Raw genomic sequence first — 20,300 nt, 5'->3', positions numbered from 1 at the left:
AGAGCGCATCATAAGGAGAGGCCGGCGGGGAAACGGCTTAGCAACCTCTGTGCAAAAGTCAGCGAGGATTTTGCAAATAAGCCTTGAGGGGGAAAGCTGCTCTTCCTTCACCCGATTCCCAAGTTTGACTTTGCAATTGCATGCGCTGTGCCCCCAGTGCTTCCAAAACATTACGATGATCGCTGCTAGAAATGAGATAGTTTTGCAGGAGCTGCTAACACTGTTCTACACTCGGTTCTGAAATGCACAGGGTGTGACCTTCAAGCAGCCTAACCTACCTCACAGGGTTCGAATCCCCGTGACGGGGTGAGCTCCCCTTGCTCTGTCCCTGCTCCTGCCAACCTAGCAGTTCGAAAGCATATCAAAGTACGAGTAGATAAATAGGTACCGCTCTGGCGGGAAGGTAAACGGCGTTTCCGTGCGCTGCTCTGTTTCGCCAGAAGCGGCTTAGTCCTGCTGGCCACATGACCCGGAAGCTGTACGCCGGCTCCCTCGGCCAATAAAGCGAGATGAGGGCTGCAACCCCAGAACTGGTCATGCCTGGACCTAATGGTCAGGGGTCCCTTTACTTTTTTATTACTATTTATATTATTGTTGTTGTTATCAACAACAACTGCAAAGTTGGAAAGGAGACTCTACTCAGATTCCCGGCTGGGTTGAATGAATGAATGAATTTTATTATTACGGTCACAGACTACTTCTGGCTCACTTACAATATCAGGAAAATCATAAAACACAACAGGAATGCATTGAATTGCAATTGGGTATAGCAGAGACAATACAGTTAATATACATATATTAAATCTTGAACACTAAAATATAACCTAAAATTGTCATTTAAAACCTTAATCGTTTTGGTAGTACAGCTTGTTCCCTAAGTTTTATGGCAGTCACACAGAATTTGGCCACCTTTAGCGTGATCTCTAGATCCTTGTCCTCTACCAGGAGTTTTAGACATTGAAGTTCGGACCCATTTGGAGATTTTTGTATAACAGGAGTGATAAATGCCACGTGTAGATCCCCATAGAAACAGCAGCGTAACAAGACATGAGAGACAGTTTCTACGTCCGCCAAGCTGCAGGGGCAGAGTCGTTCCGCGTATTATGGTTTACCCTTGAATTTGCCCTGCAATCTGCCCTGCACGTTGAATCTAGTGAGGGTAAATGGCCGTCTGTATTTGGGTATTTGTAATTTTGACAAATAATTTGCTGGGGTAAATCCTCTCCCATTATCTTTTATTGCTGGGTGTTTATTCAACCAGATGGGTTTTAAAGGAGCTGCTCCCACCCGAGAATAAGCTGCCATAGAATCCTAGAATTGGATAGTTGGAAGGGACCCCCAAAGGTCATCCAGACCAACCCCCTGCAATGCTGGCATTAACTGCAGGCCGCCTCGTGGAACACATCTGCTTGGCACCTTCCAGGATCCTGGCAAATGGGATGACAGGCTGCAGTTAGCAGGCTAGGCAGTGTGGCGTGATGGTTAGAGCGCCAGACTGGGACCTGGAAGACCTGGGTGCAAATGTCCCCACTCAGCAGCGAAGCTTACTGGGTAACCTTGAGCCTGTCACTGCCTCTCAGCCTAACCTACTGTATTTTTCGCTCCATAGGACACACTTTTTTCTCCTAAAAGGTAATGGGAAATGTCTGTGTGTCTTATGGAGCGAATGCCTACGGATGGCGGGGGGGGGGGGGATCTGCTGCAGTCGCCAGCAGAGGATCCATGGTTCCCCTTCCTTCCCTCCTCTGTCACTCACTTTGAAGCAGCCAAGCAGGAGAGGAGCCTCTTACATGAGTGTAAGCAGCTCTTGTCCAGTTTGCTCCTTTAAAGCAACCGTGCTCTCTTTCCCTCTCTCCCTCCCTGGCTCAGCGAGCTGAAAAGCTCCTTCTCCACACACCCCACACATGCTCCTTGTCCCTTCAGTGTTTTTCCTTCCCTCCCCACTTAAAACGTGGTTACAAAGCATGGATCCACATGGATCCTTAGGATTTTTGTATTGGGTCACCCCAAGTTCACCATCAGATCACATAGCATGTCCACGGCTACAGCCTGCACCAAAAAAATCATGCATCCACTGTTTCGTGGTGCAAAAACGTGGTTACAAACAGTGGCGTAACGTGGGTTGTCAGCACCCGGGGCAAGGCAAGTAATTTGCGCCCCCTAACCCATGGATTTGCGCCCCCTAACCGTAACCCCCAGATGTTGCGCCCGGTGCGGCCGGCCCCCCCTGCACCCCCCCACACTATGCCACTGGTTACAAAGCACGGATCTACATGGATTCTCAGGATTTTTGCATTGGGCTACCCCAAACTCACTGTCAGATCACATGTCGGTGGCCACAGCATGAACCAAAAAATCATACATTCACTGTTTTGTTCAGAATATTTTTTTTTCTTGTTTTCCTCCTCTAAAAACTAGGCGCGTCTTTTTGTCAGGTGCGTCTTATGGAGCGAAAAATACAGGGTTGTTGTGAGGATGAAATAGAGGAGGAAGAGAAGAACTATGGTACCCGACCTTGAGCTCCTTAGAACCGGGTTTCCCAAACTTGGGTCTCCGGCTGGTTTTGGACCACAAGCCCCATCATCTCTGACCACTGGTCCTGCCAGCTAGGGATGATGGGAGTTGTAGTCCGACAACATCAGGGAACCCAAGTTAGAAGGCAGGTTGCAAATTTAAGAATCAAATAATAAAAATGAGAGCAGCAACCTGTCTCACGGAGTTGTGGTGAGGATGGAATGGGGAGAGCCGTGCAGACTCCCTTGGGCTCCTTGTAATGGAGCTAAGAAATCATCATCATCATCATCATCATCATAATTCTATGCACTTTTAAAATGTGAGATTTTTAGCGGGGGTTATTGCATTGCTGTTTTTACTTTATATTTTATATAAAATATTTTTTAAAATCATTTTATTTTATTTTACGTATGATTTTTTATAAAATTATTTTATTTTATGTATAATTTTTATGAAATTATTTTATTTTCTACAATTTTTATTAAAATGTTTTATTTTATATATTTAATAAATTTTTATTTTCTATAAAATTTTAATAAAGTTTTTTTAAAAATATATATATAAAATATTTTTGTGGTTTTATATTTAGATTTTGTTCTGTGAACTGCCCTGAGACCTCCGGGTATAGGGCGGTATATAAATGCAAATAATAATAAAAATAATAATAATGCAATACACATTTTACCTTCCAATAATAATAATAATAATAATAATGGCCACTTAAAGTGGGTTGCGCTACATTTCCCTACGAAGACGCTTCTCCCCTGCAGATATTAATTGCAAGGATCTGTGCCAGCATTGTGCCTCCCCCTCCCCTCGGAAGGGATACCCAGAGATCCTCTAGTCGGACCCCCTGCGCTCAAGAAATAAGCGAAATCTGCCCCCACCTCCTCGCAGGCTGCAATGCACCCGGAAGTCGGCGCCGCGCGTCAGTCTATCTTTCTAGCTCTACGTTCCAAGAAGGCAGACGCCAGCCCGCGCGTGACGTCACGACGCCGCGGCGCGGCCTCCCGTTTCCTAGCGACGGCGTTGCCCTGGCGACGGAGGGCGCCGGGCCTGGTGGGGCGTCGGGATGAGCTCGGAGGGCGAAGCGGGCGGCGGCGGCGGCGGGGCGGAGGGGGCGGAGGAGGGCGGCGAGGGCGCGGGGGGAGGGGGCGCGCGCGCCAAGGCGCCCAGCCTCGCCTCCGAGGACCCGCAGGAGCGCATCGCCGCCCGCCGCCTCCGCATCGCCGCCCGCCTCGAGGCCAAGAGGAGGTGGGAGCGGGGGGAGGGGGAAGGGAGGGGGGGCATCGCGAGGGGGTCGGACTAGAGGATCTCTGGGTGTCCCTTCCGGGGGGGAGGGGGAAGGGAGGGGGGCATCGCGAGGGGATCGGACTAGAGGATCTCTGGGTGTCCCTTCCGGGGGGGAGGGGGAAGGGAGGGGGGCATCGCGAGGGGATCGGACTAGAGGATCTCTGGGTGCCCCTTCCGGGGGGGAGGGGGAAGGGAGGGGGGCATCGCGAGGGGGTCGGACTAGAGGATCTCTGGGTGTCCCTTCCGAGGGGAGGGGGAGATTCAACACTGGCATTGCAAGGGGGGTCCGGCTAGAGGACCTCTGGGAGACCCTTCCTAGGGGAGGGGGGAGGGGAGGGAGGGGAGGAATCACGAGGGGGTCCAGCTAGAGGACCTCTGGGTGCCCCTTCCGGGGGGAGGGGGAAGGGAGGGGGGCATCGCGAGGGGGTCGGACTAGAGGATCTCTGGGAGACCCTTCCTAGGGGAGGGGGGAGGGGAGGGGAGGCATCACGAGGGGGTCCAGCTAGAGGAACTCTGGGTGCCCCTTCCGAGGGGAGGGGGAGGGGAGGGGAGGGGAGGCATCACAAGGGGGTCCGGCTAGAGGACCTCTGGGAGACCCTTCCTAGGGGAGGGGGGAGGGTCCCTTCCGAGGGGAGGGGGAGATTCAACACTGGCATTGCAAGGGGGGTCCGGCTAGAGGACCTCTGGGAGACCCTTCCTAGGGGAGGGGAGGGGAGGGGAGGCATCACGAGGGGGTCCAGCTAGAGGACCTCTGGGTGCCCCTTCCTAGGGGAGGGGGGAGGGGAGGCATCACGAGGGGGTCCGGCTAGAGGACCTCTGGGTGGCACTTCCTAGGGGAGGGGGAAGGGGAGGGAGGGGAGGGGAGGGGAGGCATCACGAGGGGGTCCAGCTAGAGGACCTCTGGGTGCCCCTTCCGAGGGGAGGGGGAAGGGAGGGGGGCATCGCGTGGGGGTCGGACTAGAGGATCTCTGGGTGTCCCTTCCGAGGGAAGGGGGAGATTCAACACTGGCATTGCAAGGGGGGTCCGGCTAGAGGACCTCTGGGAGACCCTTTCTGGGGGGGAGGGGAGGCATCACGAGGGGGTACGGCTAGAGGACCTCTGGGAGACCCTTTCTGGGGGGGGAGAGGAGGCATCATGAGAGGGTCCAGCTAGAGGACCTCTGGATGCCCCTTCCGGGGGGAGGGGGAAGGGAGGGGGGCATCGCAAGGGGGTCGGACTAGAGGATCTCTGGGTGTCCCTTCCGAAGGGAGGGGGAGATTCAACACTGGCATTGCAAGGGGGTCCGGCTAGAGGACCTCTGGGAGACCCTTCCTAGGGGAGGGGAGGGGAGGCATCACGAGGGGGTCCAGCTAGAGGACCTCTGGGAGACCCTTCCTAGGGGAGGGGGAAGGGGAGGGGAGGGGAGGCATCACAAGGGGGTCCAGCTAGAGGACCTCTAGGATCCCCTTCCAAAGGAGGGGGAGGGGCCTTTGGCATACCCACATCCCACTTCTGCCCTTGTTTTTATTAGGTATGGTGTGCTTTTGCCTCATAATTTCATTCTGCAAGTTGCCCCAAGTTCTTCGGATAAAGGGGCGATGTACAAATTAAATAAATAAATAGTTAAATAAATAAATAGTTAATAATAATTAATAGTAATAGTACGCCCCCTCCATAATTCTCCCCAGAAGCCCCCTGCGCAGATGGATTTGTGTACCCCTCTTCATCCCAAGATTCCAGGGCGGTTCACAGCAGAAAAATATAAAACGAGAACATAAAATACATGATAAAGCAAAAACAAATCTGGGTCCGGCTAGAGGACCTCTGGGTGTCCCTACAGAGGGGGGAGGGAAGGGGAGGCATCGCAAGGGGGTCGGACTAGAGGGCCTCTAGGAGCGCCTTCCGAAGGAAGGGGGAGACTCAACACTGGCATTGCAAGGGGGGTCCGGCTAAAGGACCTCTGGGTGTACCTTCCAAGCGGGGAGGGAAGGGGAGGCATCGCAAGGGGGTCAGGCTAGAGGACCTCTGGGAGACCATTCCGAGGGCAGGGGGAGGTTGTGAATCCTAACGCACCTTGGGTGATCTGGCCACCCAACTCTGAACCTCTCCTCCCACAACCCAACCCGAGACGCAGATATGGTCCCAGCATCCCACTTCTTAAGACCCCCCATGCACCACTTTCCCCCAGAGCTTCCTATCCAGAGTCACTCTGGTTTCAGTTCGGCAGATCCCCAAACATTAGTCCAGGCACAGGGTGGGTAGACCAAGGATGAACATGCCCCTTTTTGGCTCTTTTCCAGGGAGGCCCTTGGAGAAGACCCAGATGCACAAAAGCTGGTGGAAGAGGAGCAGAGTCGGAGCCACAAACAGATAGAGGACAGCAGACAGGTTAGGACTCAGCAAAGGAATCAGAGCTTTTTTGTGTACGATTCCCTCAGATTGCATTCAATCAGTTCACAGCACATCGTGACAAAAAGAAACCCAACCCATCACTATCCAAATGAAAGACGATACAAAACAGTTTCAGAATAGCAAAAAATACATAGTAAGGTAACATTGGTATCAATATACAGTGGTGACTTGGTTCTCAAACTTAGTCCGTTCCAAAACCAAAGTGTTCCAAAACCAAGGTGCGCTTTCCTATAGAAAGTAATGCAAAATGTGTTAATCCGTTCCAGACTTTTAAAAGCAACCCCTAAAACACCAGTGTACATGAATTTTACTATCTAACGAGACATTGATCCATAAAATGAAAGCAATAAACAATGTACTGCAGTCACAGAATCAATCAATCAATCAGTAGCTGAACTGGGTTCCATACGGTCACAAAAACAAAATGAAAAGAGCCGCAAAAACAAAAACACAAATAGCAAAAACAGACCTCAGCGTAACACTCAAAACGGAAGTGTGGTACTCAAGTTGGAAGCATAACATTCAAAGTGGAGCATGTTCAGCTTCCGGAAAAAGTTCGCAAACTGCAACAGTTTCTTCTGGGTTTGCAGTGTTTGGGTTCCAAGTTGCTTGAGTACCAAGGCGTTTGAGAACCAGGGTACCGCTGTATCTTGATTTTTCAGTTACCAGCAAGAGCAAAGTGAAATGCCCCCTGGACTAAGTAGCCTAGCTGGCTGAAGTTAGTAGTAGCTGCAACTCTGGAGAAGGAGGTAGGGCAGGCAAGAATTGGCTGAAAAAAACTCAACTTTCAGGAGGGAACTGAACCTCAAGGTGGAAATTACGGTCACTTCATTCCTATTGCCACGATACATCTGTATAGCCCAACTTCACAATTGCAGACCTTGCAGGGTTTAAAAAATTTTTTTTTCTAGAAGTGGCACTGTGGGTTAAACCACGGAGCCTAGGACTTGCCGATCAGAAGGTCGGCGGTTAGAATCCCCGTGACGGGGTGAGCTCCCGTTGCTCAGTCCCTGCTCCTGCCAACCCAGCAGTTCGAAAGCATGTCAAAGTGCAAGTAGATAAATAGGTACCGCTCCGGCGGGAAGGTCAACGGCGTTTCCGTGCGCTGCTCTGGTTCGCTAGAAGTGGCTTGGTCCTGCTGGCCACATGACCCGGAAGCTGTATGCCGGCTCCCTCGGCCAATAAAGCGAGATGAGCACCGCAACCCCAGAGTCGGCCACGACTGGACCTAATGGTCAGGGGTCCCTTTACCTTTGTCCACGTAAATCAGTCTGGTTGGTCAAAAGATCCCGCCTCAATCATTTCGTGTCTGCGTTAGCTTAGAATAACCCGCTTATAATATGTTCCCTTCTCTGCTCAGAGGCTGACTAAGCTGCTGATCGATGGCACACAGCTAGTGACAAACATCCAGGTGGCAGCTGATTCTCGAGAGACGCACAGGAGAGCAGAGGAAGAGGAGCTGAACCGGCAAAGGTAAGCACTGGGCCAGAGCATCCTCTTTAACTGGGGGATATCTGGGAAAGAGGCAGGAGAGATCAGAGCCGGCCAGCGGTTCCCTTGGGAACTCAGCGCTGTCTTCACTTTGACCAAGGGGTCAGAAAAGACGTCCACTCCCAGGTTCAACATTCTGATTCAGGCTTGAGAGAACTGCAGGTTCCAGGGTGTGTAACGTGAACCTGATAAATTTCTATGCACTAAATCAGAACGTTGGCCCATACATTAATTTTTTAACCAGTTTTATAGCCCGCCTTTCCTGCAAGGACCTCTGTACCCATCCATATATATATATATATATATATACACACACACAGTGGTACCTCAGGATGCGAACGGTATCCGTTCCGGACCCCGTTCGCATCCTGAATAGAACATAAGACGCGACTGCGCATCTGCACGTGCGCAGGTCGCGTTTTGCTGCTTCCGCACATGCGTGTGACGTCATTTTGACCATCTGCGCATGTGCGAGCGGCGAAACTCGGAAGTAATGCGCTCCGTTACCTCTGGATTGCCGCAGAGCGCAACCCGAAAATACTTATCCTGAAGCATATTTATCCTGAGGTATGACTGTGTGTGTGTGTGTGTGTGTGTGTGTATACACACACACACACACACACAGTACATCTATATATACACACACAAACACACATGCACATTTTTATTACTTTTTTAAAAAATATCATTTCCAACAATCATATAACATAACTTCTTATCTTATACAATATTTTAGACTTCCGTCAACAGCTCTGATGATTTTCCGTTCTTTTATCAATTATTCCGTATTTCTTAATTTCTCTATTACTCTTAATTATCATTAATAATTCTCCTCATAGTCTTTCTTGCAATATTTCAGATAGTCCTCCTTACAGAACTTCTTGCAGTCCTACTAGCGTAATTTGTTCATTGCAATTGCTTTTCAAACAGTCCGTATATTTACTCCACTCTTCTAAGAATCTCTGGTCCCGCAGGTTTCAAATCCTTCCTGTTAATTTATCCAGTTCTGCATAGTCCATCAATTTCATCTGCCATTCTTCTTTCGTCGGTAGTTCTTCTTGCTTCCATTTTTGTGCCCACAGAATCTGTACCCATCCTGGCAGCAGTCCTATGGCACATGTTAGGCTGGGCTCTGCGACTGGCAGCCATGCTCCACCCCTGCTGTCTGGGAACCTCCTTAAACGGAAGGTGCTGAGAACTGAAGCCAGGAGGGGAATTTGTGCTCTGTGTCCTTCCGGTGCTGCCCCTCCTTGTTTTAAGTACACTGGTATCAAGGTATAATGGAGCCAAACAGTCCGAAGGGAGCTCAGAGTTCATTTTGTCCCTGCCCATGTTTCACAACCCACACTGGGTGGCCCCCCCTCCCGGCCTCAGCTTAAATGCTTATAGGAAAGGACCACCCATCATTTTCCAAGGGAGTCCCATCTACTGGCAAGGAGCTTGTGAAAAAAAAAAAATGAATCAAACCCCCTTCCCTGTCATTTGGACTTGTGGGTGTGGGCCGTGAGCTTTGAAGCAGCAGAAAACAAATTTTCCCTTCGGAGGTGGAAATATGAGCAATTATATATATATCCCAATTTTTTTTTTTTATTGATTTTCCAAAAAAATTAAACAAACCAACAAACATAAATCTCAACTGTATTTAAACCAATCTTAGTAACATTGTTAAGTGACTTCCTCAAATCCCCCTAGTTGAATTTCAGTGTATATCATTTTAACAGATTTCCCAAACCAATTTTCTCATAAAATTAACTTAATCACTTAATATCTTTCTTTCTTTCTATTTTAACTTTAAACATATTAATCTCTAACATTACATATTTAAATCCTAAGCCTATCTGGTATTTGTAAGCTTTTCAAGTTAAATTATCTTGACGTATTTAACTAAATAGTCTTTGAATTTCATCCATTCCTCCTGGTACTCCTCCTCCTCCTGGTCGTGGAGTCTTCCAGTCAGGGCGGCTAGCTTCGAAAAATCCATCATCTTCATCTGCCATTCCTCTGCTGTAGGGACTTCTTGTGTTTTCTTAGCTAACAATTCTTGCTGCAGTTGTGGCATACAAAAACAGTTTGACATCTTTCTTGGGCAATTCCAAACTTGTTATTCCAAGAAGAAAGGCCTCTGGTTTCTCAATAAATGTATATTTGAACATTTTTTTCAATTCATGAAATATGAGCAATTATAAACATGGGGTTGATAGAACATTTTATGGCAGCAAGCACCCTTTCCCTCTAGCTTATTCCCACTTTGGCTGAGTTTTCTGAAGGCTGGTTCTTGTTCGGAGGAGGCCCCCACTTCCGTGATTGCACTACCCTCAGTAGTTCAGATGCTCTCCTGCAGTTTGGCTGAGATTCCTTCACTGCAGGGGGTTGGACTGGATGAATATGCTGAATTGCAGGTGAAAGGGAAAGCATTACAAGAATGAGATACCAGTTAATTGAGAGGGGTGGGTGTTGTGCCACACCCCTTTTGGGGGAGGGGCTTGCCACTTACACTGAACTTCAAAATGTCCAAAGAGCCAATGGACTACTGGGGATCAGGCCTACAGATGCACCTGATCTTCAGGAAAGTGTCCGTTTGGAACTGCTTGGTGCTTGAGCCAAAAAGAAAAACCAAGGAGGGGAGAGGGCAGAGGTATTGTGCCAGCAAATGACTAAGATCAGGGGTCCCCAAACTAAGGCCCGCTGGCTGAATAAGACCCAAGGGACTCGTTTATCCGGCCCGCAGCGACCCCCGCCACCCGCTCTTACTGGCGCTGCACGGCTGCCCACTTTGGGGTCGGAGGAGCACCGGAAATAGCTTGTGCACATGCGCATGTGTTAATTTCGCATGTGCATGCGTTATTTCTGGTGCACATCCGGGGCGGAGAAGGCCCATGCACATGCGCACAAGCTATTTCCAGTGCTCCTCCAACCCAGAAGTGTACTGGAAATAGCGTGTGCACACGCGTATAGGCATGCGCCCCCCTGCCCTCCGGCCCGCCAAGCAGTCGGCACTGGAGACACCAGCCCGAATTACGGTAAGCTTGCTGACCCCCGATTAAGATCCTTGATCTGCTGTGACTCACAGCAGCCTGCAATAGCGTTATAGATTTTCAGCCTCAGATCAGAACTGACGAGGGCTCCGCTCAAACTCGCCTTGAAGGGAACTCTCAACATCTCATCTGGCTCTTTGCAGGGTGGAGAAGCTGGAGAATGAATCCAAGGCCAACCAAGACAAGTTTAACGAGATCACTTCCAAGTGGGGAGCTACCAAGGAAAAGATCATTCCCCAGGAACTCTGGGAAGGGCTCAATGCGCAGCAGATGCTGTGCGCACAGCTGATCGAAGAAAAGAACAAGCTCATCAGTGAGCTGCAACAGGTGGGGTTGCGCACCGGGTGGGGGGGGGAGTGCATGGGGGCAGGTCACGGGAAGTGTGGCTGCAGAAGGGTTGCTGCAGGGGCTAACCAAAAAGTGTTTTTCCTTTAGAGAAAGTGGGAGATGCTAGCAGTCGACAAATAGGGCAAAGGATCTCATGCAAGAGAGCGTTTCAATGTATGTATCTTTCTGCTAGTGATGGGCAAACCTGCCTCGGATCGATTTGGGATTTGTAGCAATGAGAAACGTCTTCAGGAACCATATGAACTGACCCGGAACCTGAGATCATCCTCTGAGTCCCTTTCTTCATGTGCCTCCTCCACGAGAGGACTGGAGGGTGGCAACACGAAAAGGGGCCTTTTCTGCAGTGCCTCCCAGTTGCTGGAATGCTCCCCCTAGGGAGAATCATCCTGCACCTTTGTTACGTATTTTTAGGTGCCAGGCAAGAACTTGCCTCTACAGTGGTACCTCTAGATACGAACGGGATCCGTTCCAGAGCCCCGTTCGCATCTAGAAGCAAACATAACTAGCGGCGGCACGTCTGCACAGGCGCGTCGCTTTTCACTGCTTTTGCGCATATGCGTGACGTCATTTTGAGCGTCTGCGCATGAGCAAGCGGTGAAACCCAGAAGTAACGCGCTCCGTTACTTCCGGGTTGCCATGGAGCGCAACTCGAACACACTCAACTCGAAGCACATTTCACCCGAGGTATGATTGTATAACCAGGCCTTTGGCCTTTAACCATTTACAGATAAATCTCACCTTATGTGAGGGTTGCGTTCCTGGCTATTGCTCTACCTCTCTTTTAAATCAGAACCAGTGAAGGCGGTGAAGGTCCTGTGTGAGTGCCTGGAGGCGGTTGGAGGATGGATGGCAGCTAACAGATTGAGGTTGAATCCTGTCAAGACAGAAGTACTGTTTTGGGGGGACAGGGGGCAGGCAGGTGTGGGGGACCTCCTGGTCCTGAATGGGGTAACTGTTCCTCTGAAGGACCAGGTGCACAGCCAGGGAGTCATTCTGGACTCACAGCTGTCCATGGAGGCGCAGGTCAATTCTGTGTCCAGGGCGGCTGTCTCCCAGCTCCACCTGGTACAGCCTGAGGACTGTCTCGCCAGAGTGGTGCATGCTCTAGTTATCTCCCGTTTGGACTACTGCAATGCACTCTACGTGGGGCTACCTTTGAAGGTGACCCAGAAACTGCAGTTAATCCAGAATGCGGCAGCTAGACTGGTGACTGGAACTGGCTGCCGAGACCACATAACACCAGTCTTGAAAGACCTACATTGGCTCCCAGTATGTTTCCGAGCACAATTCAAAGTGTTGGTGCTGACCTTTCAAGCCCTAAACGGCCTCAGTGTAGTATCCCTGAAGGAGCGTCTCCACCCCCATCGTTCAGCCCGGACACTGAGATCCAGCGCCGAGGGCCTTCTGGTGGTTCCCTCCCTGCGAGAAGCGAGGTTACAGGGAACCAGACAGAGGGGCTTCTCAGTAGTGGCTCCCACCCTGTGGAACGCCCTCCCTTCAGATGTGAAGGAAATAAGCAGCTATCTTATCTTTAAAAGACATCTGTAGGCAGCCTTGTTCAGGGAAGTTTTTAATGTGTGACATTTTAATGTATTTTTAATCTTCGTTGGAAGCTGCCCAGAGTGGCTGGGGAAACTCAGCCAGATTGGCGGGGTATAAATAATAAATAATAATAATAATTGTTGTTGTTGTAATTATTATTGCTCAAGACTGCTAGAAGGGCCCTGCGTGAGTATCCCTACCTGTCTGATCCTGGATTTGAGGAGGCCTTTCTCCACCTACCCCACATCTTGCTTACTGGGCTCTGGGAATGGTTCCAGGGGCCTCGGACCCTGCAGTCGCTGCCCCAGAGGCCTCATGTGACCTTCCCAGAGCCTGTTAAACAAGGCTTTAAAAGCTCTCCGTGAGTCCCACCCCCTTGCTTTCCCTTTATTCCCTTTATTTAATTTCTCGCAATCTGCGTAATGTTGCAGTTGTGTGCGCAAAATCAGCCTAAGAGGAGTTATCAGTCACAAACCGCCCTGTGGTCTTAAGATGAAGGGCGGTATACACATTTAGTAAATGAAATCCACCTGCCTTCGTAGTGTGAAGATGACGGGGTGGAATCCAAAAGTAAGGCATGAATCTGGCCTCCCTGCCTGTTTTTTCCCTCCAGGAGCTGAAAAGCAAAGATGACCAGTATGTGAAGGATCTCAGGAAACAGTCAGAAGACATTAACCTGCTGCTGGAGCGGATGGAGGAGCAGATCAGAAACCTCATAAAAAACTACCGCCGAGAACTCCTGCAGATTGAGGTACCGGTCTCTCCTCCCGTGCCCTGAAGCTTCTCACCAGCAGAAGGCGATTCTTTCTTGCTTGTGTATATGCAGCAAAGAAAAAAAAAAGATGGTCAAACTAAGATGAAAGCAGCATTGGGCATCGGCAAGCAAATGTATTTAAATTCTGTTTATCTTTGTTTATTTTATGTATTTCATGTATCCAAGGCAGCTAGCAAAAAAAAATAAAAAAATAAATAGAATTAGACTGACAATATGAAATAAAACAATTTAAAAACGCAGAGCTGAGGATCCTCTTCTTGCTTTCGGCACTGCCTTTGAAAATCCCAATAATTGAACAGTTGCAGACGTTGCTCAATAAATTCGTTTGACAAAACACAATAGCAAGAAACACACCCAAAGAGTTGGTGGCTTTGGAGTCCCAAACCTAAGCTGTTGTGATGAGACTGTTAGTCTATTAGCCAGGGAGATACTTTGGTTTGGACATACCCAAGTCTCACCGGGTAGGAGAACGTGGGCGGGCGGGTGTTAAATGAATGGATCTGGGGAAAGAAATCAAAATTCAGTGACTCCAAACTCCAAGAAGTAATGAAGGCGATCTGGAGTCTTCTTAGAAGGTCCCTAATTTATCCTCCTCCCCTACTTAGGAGTACTACTCATTTGCTACTTTAGGGGTGAATATGAGCTCTGCAGAATCTGTGATTTTGTCGTGATACCTGCACTTTCAGGGGTTGGGCTAGATGAGCTTTGGGTGTCCCAGCTTTTCAGCTCTGTGATTCTGAGTCCTGGCACTCGTGGGACTCTGCTGACTTCCCTTCTGCACATAGATTGGGGGCTGCTCAAGCCACATCTCTCTCTTTCCCCCCCTAGAAAGCCTTTGAATTAGAGCGCCGTGAACTCCTCACGAGCAACAAGAAGAAATGGGAACAGGCCATGCAGTTGCTCAACCGCCAAGAGGTAAGGAAGCAGGGGGCATGTGCCTGCAGGAAAGGCAGAGAAACAGCCCCCTCCCAGGAAGGAAAAGGAAAGTCTAAGATGGTAGTCCTGTCGGAACACGCCTGGAGGACACACACAGCCCCTGGATTGAGACAAACCTCTCCGGGCGTCTTCCTTGTGAAGCGCAGCCCGGGATGTTCATAAATCTTCAGTCCCGGTGTGCACCAGCGACACATATCCGAAGATATGTGCACACTCTATATCAGCAGAGTGTAGCAGAAATGATGTGGAGCTTAGGTGTGGCGTTCTAAGTAATTTATTAAGCAATATATATATGGGAAGGTACGCGGGTGGCGCTTTGGGTTAAACCACGGAGCCTAGGGCTTGCCGATCGGAAGGTCGGTGGTTTGAATCCCTGTGACGGGGTGAGCTCCCATTGCTCGCTCCCTGCTCCTGCCAACCTAGCAGTTCAAAAAGACATCAAAGTGCAAGTAGATAAATAGGTACCACTCTGGCGGGAAGGTAAACGGCGTTTCCGTGTGCTGCTCTGGTTCGCCAGGAGCGGCTTAGTCATGCTGGCCACATGATCCGGAAGCTGGACGCCGGCTCCCTCGGCCAATAAAGCGAGATGAGCGCCGCAACCCCAGAGTCGTCCGCGACTGGACCTAATGGTCAGGGGTCCCTTTACCTACATATACAGGAAGGTAAACGGCGTTTCCATGCGCTGCTCTGGTTCACCAGAAGCGGCTTAGTCATTGTAGAGCAGGAAGGTGGCCACCTGTCCTGGATGCTTCAGCTGAGATTCCTGCATTGCAAGGAGTTGGACTAGATGACCCTCAGGGTCCCTTCCCGCTCTACAATTCTATGCTTCTATAATATGCTTCCTTATTTTGTTTTTTTTGGTGGGGTAGAGGGCTGGTTGAGATGGATAACATGAGACCACAACCAAATCTCTCCCTTAGTTTGAGTTCCGGGTAGCTGCGACCATCTGCGTTGTGAGCATGCTTTGTGACCATCTATGGTGAAAAGCGGTCTATAAATATTAGAATCATAGAGGCGGAAGGGACCCTGTGGGTCATCTAGCCCAACCCCCTGAAATGCAGGAATCTCAGCTAAGGCATTTATGACAAGTGGCCATCCAACCTCTGCTTAAAAACCTCCAAGGAAGGAGAAATCTATCAGAAGGTGACCACAAGCTTTGCTGGGCTCAGAAATGAGCTTCAGAGTATCCGCTTAGCAAAACCAGAGGGACGCGTGCTTAAGAGCTGCCCCCTCGGAAGCCGGGAGTGTGGGGCAAAAGCCCACCGTTTCATGGGCCTTGACCCAATCTCTTCAAATGCAGGGAGAAGCAGCCCCTTTGTTTTGCAAGGACATGCTTTGATGGGCTACTCAGAGGGGTTTGGGAGCTGTTTACCGATTCCGGGGCAAAGAGCTGTCTTCGTTTCCAAGCCAAGGCAGCGGAAACGGGGGCCAGTTCCCCCGCCTCTTAACTGGGACCTCCAACCCCCCCCCCCCCCCGGTCTCTGCCTTTTGCTCTAGCTGGATTTCATGATGGCCCGCCTGAAGAAGGTGGAGGAATATGAGCGTGAGCTGAACCAGCTGCGGGTGCAAGACGCCGAGGAGTACAACGTGATCAAGATCAAGTTGGAGCATGACGTGCAGGTACGGAGCAAGAATAGACCCCCTCGTTGGGTGCCAGTGTCGTGGGGACCCTGCGAGCCCTTGCTCTGAGGCACAGTGGGAAGGCAGCGATGTCACTTCTGCAGCGATTCCCTCATGGATTCTCCTCATTTCATTTGGGGCATCTGCAGGAAGCTTAAATGGCAGATTTCAGGGATAATGATAATAATAATTTATTATTTATATCCCGCCCATCTGGCTGAGTTTCCCCAGCCACTCTGGGTGGCTCACAATCAAGTGTTAAAAACAATACAGCATTAAATATTAAAAACTTCCCTGAACAGGGCTGCCTTCAGATGTCTTTTAAAGATAAGATAGCTGCTTATTTCCTTGACATCTGATGGGACGGCGTTCTGCAGGGTGGGTGCCACTACCGAGAAGGCCCTCTGTCTGGTTCCCTGTAACCTCACTTCTCGCAATGAGGGAACTGCCAGAAGGCCCTTGGCGCTAGACCTCAGTGTCCGGCCTGAACGATGGGGATGGGGACGCTCCTTCAGGTATACTGGACCAAGGCTGTTTAGGGCTTTGAAGGTCAGCACGAACACTTTGAATTGTGCTCGGAAACGTACTGGGAGCCAATACAGATCTCTCAGGACCAGCGTTATATGGTCTTGGCGGCCGCTCCCAGTCCCCAGACTAGCTGCCGCATTCTGGATTAATTGCAGTTTCCAGGTCACCTTCAAAGGTAGCCCCACATAGAGCGCATTGCAATAGTCCAAGCGGGAATGCTAATGTGATTGCAAAGAAGGCTGGGAGACAAAAATCACCTGGCGGCGTTCAATTTGGGGGTCCCTTCTTAGCTTCCCGGACCAGGACGAGGGCTGTGACGCCCCAATTGTTCCTTTTAATGCAAGGACCATTCTGGGGATGACTAAGATCCTTGTTTCAATCGCAACCTGAACGACTTCCTCTGATCCTCTGTACATAATTTCCCCTCTCCCCATTCTTGGCTTTTTACCCCTTGCTCAGTGTCAGTTGTCAGTGGTGGTTGCTCATGAGTAACCAGGCAGGACTCCGACCTGTCTTTAACTGGTTTTATTTGAGTGCAAAACTATTTACAGTGCAGAACCATCAGTTCATGTCTGTCTCAATCGCTAGCAGAATCCGGGAGTGGTTGTTTCCAGGTCCTCCCCCAACATAAGAGCTTAGTCACCCCCAGCCTTTTCCTTCCTTCTTTGCGTTTTACACCTCTGTGCAAGGTGGGCAAGTTATGAGGTGTGCTTCCCTCCTGACCGGCTTGGCAAGGAGCGGTACTGAGGCTCCCAGCAGCATCCTCTGGTCCCTTCCCCTCTTCCCCACTGGAGGTGTGGCTTTCCCCACTGCAGAAATAGGAACTGCTTCTCAAGATTTTTAGAGGTTCCCTGTATCCCAACTGCCCCTCTGCCTCCCTTCCCTGTTCCGATGGCAGTCCCCTGACGCTCAGATCCCCCGCCTAGTCTCTTGGTTTCTGATAGGGGACATCAATGGCTGTGTCTGTTTGCTTTGGGGATGGGTGTGTGTGTTAGGGGGTGCCATCCTGATTTGCTGTGAGTGTAGTCAGCGGCTGCCCTGTTCACAAGCGACCCAAAGACAAGATAGGCACCAGTTCTATGGGTCATGTCAAGCCGCAAAGCCGGTCTCCTCTGGAGCAGCATGGCCTCTGCTTATTCTTCATTTCCTCCCCTCTTTGGGTGCCAGATCCTGGAGCAGCAACTCCAGCAAATGAAAGCCATCTACCAGCTGAACCAGGAGAAGCTGGAGTACAACTTCCAGGTCCTGAAGAAACGGGACGAGGAGAACACCATCATCAAATCCCAACAGAAGAGGAAGCTGAATCGGTAAAGGAGCCTTCCTCTTCTTCCCTTCCCGCAGCCTGGGATTTAAGCACACCAAATTCTCTGCCGGATCGTGGCCTTAGCATGGATGCTATCCTGCCCCTTGTCCTCAGAGAAGTTTCTGGGCAGTCGATGCAGGATGTGCGACGTGCCTCTGAAGCAAGAGTCAACACCATGAAATATATGTGTGTGTATGTGTGTGTGTGTGTATCATATCATATATATATCATATTTTTCGCTCCATAAGACATAGCTGACCATAAGACACGCCTAGTTTTTAGAACAGGAAAACAAGAAAAAAAAATATTCTGGACGAAACAGTGGATGTATGATTTTTGTGGTTCATGCTATGGCCACAGACATGTGATCTGATGGTGAATTTGGGGTGACCCAATGCAAAAATCCTGAGGATCCATGTGGATCCGTGCTTTGGAACAATGTTTTTGCGCCATTGCGGCCCCACGAAACAATGGATGCGTGATTTTTTTGGTGCAGGCTGTAGTCTTGGACATGCTATGTGATCTGATGGTGAATTTGGGGTGACCCAATGCAAAAATCCTGAGGATCCATGTGCTTTTACCTCTCCCCTCCCAGGCAGCCTCCACTAGCGTCCCTTATCTCTCTTCTGATCCCACAGATCAGCTGCTTCCTTTCAACACTCCCTTCCCGCTTGTTTGCCTTAGTGTCTTTTCCTTAGCAGTTTTTTGCTCCTCCTTTTCTTCTAATTTCTCTCCTTATTGCTTTAGTCTTCCTGTTTCCCCCCTTTGCAAGTTTGCTGTCTTTACCTCCCCCCTCCCAGGCAGCCTCATTTATCTCTTGTGTCCCTTATCTCTCTCCCCAATGGGCAAACGATCAGCGGCTTTGTTTCAACACCCACTTCCCTCTTTCACACACAAAAAAAGCATGATCTGCTTTTTGCCCCTGGGCAATCCGGCTCCAGGGACCACGCATTCGCTCCATAAGGCGCATAGACATTTCCCCTTACTTTTTAGGAAGGAAAAAGTGTCTCTTACGGAGCGAAAAATACGGTATACACCTTCTCTTCTGCTGGGGCCCTTACCACCCTCAGGTCTCGGTGGGTTGCTGGCTCTGCTCTTCCTTTTCGTAAGCTGAGCTACCCCTCTTCTCTCCGACTTCAGGTTGCACGATATCCTGAACAACCTGCGCCTCAAGTTTGCCAGGCAGATCAAGCAGTACCGCGAGGAGAACATGGCTCTGACGGCTGACTACAAACGGATTGTGCAGCAGTACAAGGACCTGCAGAGGACCATGAGGTAGGGCTGCACTGGGGCAGCAGAGCTCGTGTGCAGGCAAAGACTGTTGCCCCTTAGCTGCAACAGTCCGAACCAGGGTTCAGTGGGACCGTTTGCGAGTCAGAAGAAGGGCCGAGGCTCAAAACAGCTTGGGGGAGGAGGCGGGTTCTGTTTTGAGTCCTTCCTGCTCAGCCCAGGTGCAGACAAAAACGATCCCTACTCTGAGAGGCTGATTCAAAACTGGGGCGCAGGAAGCTGCCTCCCTGCCAGATTTGGCCTGATCAGGATCTGGCCTGGGGAGCCGAAAGTGTTCCCTGTCAGCTTCGCCTTTGAGCCAGTGCCAACGACTGGGCTCAGCCTCTTCAGCCCTGGTGCCCCAATTGGGCCAGGTGAGCTAAGAAGCAATTCCAGACCTTCCACTCAGGAAAAGAGGTCTAAGTGCAACGGACTCACAACTTTGAGCTGTGAGCAACAAACTCAGCACCGCAGTCAGCAGAGCACAGCTGAGTATGAATCACACGAACGACAGCTCTGAAGCTTAACTTCTTTATCCTGTTGCAGCTACTGCAAACTAAAATAAACTATACAGTGGTACCTCGGGTTACAGACGCTTCAGGTTACATACACTTCAGGTTACAGACTCCGCTAACCCAGAAATAGTACCTCGGGTTAAGAACTTTGCTTCAGGATGAGAACAGAAATTGTGTGGTGGTGGCAACGGGAGGCCCCATTAGCTAAAGTGGTGCTTCAGGTTAAGAACGGACCTGCGGAACGAATTAAATACTTAACCTGAGGTACCACTGCAAACATGGGACGTGGGTGGCACTTTGGGTTAAGCCACAGAGCCTAGGACTTGCTGATCAGAAGGTCGGCAGTTCGAATCCCCACGATGGGGTGAGCTCCCATTGCTCGGTCCCAGCTCCTGCCAACCTAGCAGTTCAAAAGCACGTCAAAATGCAAGTAGATAAATAGGCACTGCTCCGGTGGGAAGGTAAACGGCAACGGCATTTCAGTGCGCTGCTCTAGTTCGCCAGAAGCGGCTTAGTCTTGCTGGCCACATGACCAGGAAGCTGTACACCGGCTCCCTCGGCCAGTAAAGCAAGATGAGTGCCGCAACCCCAGAATCGGTCACGACTGGACCTAATGGTCAGGGGTCCCTTTACCTTTATCTTTACCACTGTAAACTGTAACCGAGGCTACTGGACTGCATGAGTGTTACAGATCGTTATGCAGTCATCTTATCTCTACACAGATAACACTCAGACTCCC

At 50.2% G+C, this 20,300-nt stretch overlaps 1 protein-coding gene across 1 annotated transcript in view; it reads left to right on the top strand.

The window, feature by feature from the left end:
• Positions 1–3,586: 3,586 nt before the first annotated feature.
• DRC1 (dynein regulatory complex subunit 1) overlaps positions 3,587–20,300 on the top strand; it is a gene marked incomplete at its 5' end in the record, with an annotated part of 34,519 nt that continues 17,805 nt past the window's right edge. The window contains 9 exons of the mRNA XM_079971282.1: positions 3,587–3,768; positions 6,088–6,175; positions 7,560–7,672; positions 10,869–11,052; positions 13,229–13,366; positions 14,219–14,305; positions 15,824–15,946; positions 17,642–17,781; positions 18,918–19,052. Coding sequence (XP_079827408.1) covers positions 3,587–3,768; positions 6,088–6,175; positions 7,560–7,672; positions 10,869–11,052; positions 13,229–13,366; positions 14,219–14,305; positions 15,824–15,946; positions 17,642–17,781; positions 18,918–19,052 — 1,190 coding nt within the window. The remainder of the gene's footprint in view (positions 3,769–6,087; positions 6,176–7,559; positions 7,673–10,868; positions 11,053–13,228; positions 13,367–14,218; positions 14,306–15,823; positions 15,947–17,641; positions 17,782–18,917; positions 19,053–20,300) is intronic.

Source organism: Podarcis cretensis, assembly GCF_951804945.1.
Source record: "Podarcis cretensis genome assembly, chromosome: 3".
In the NCBI taxonomy this organism is placed as follows: domain Eukaryota; kingdom Metazoa; phylum Chordata; class Lepidosauria; order Squamata; family Lacertidae; genus Podarcis; species Podarcis cretensis.
The sequence above is the reverse complement of the archived record's forward strand: the minus strand, read 5'-3'. Positions and strand labels throughout refer to the sequence as shown.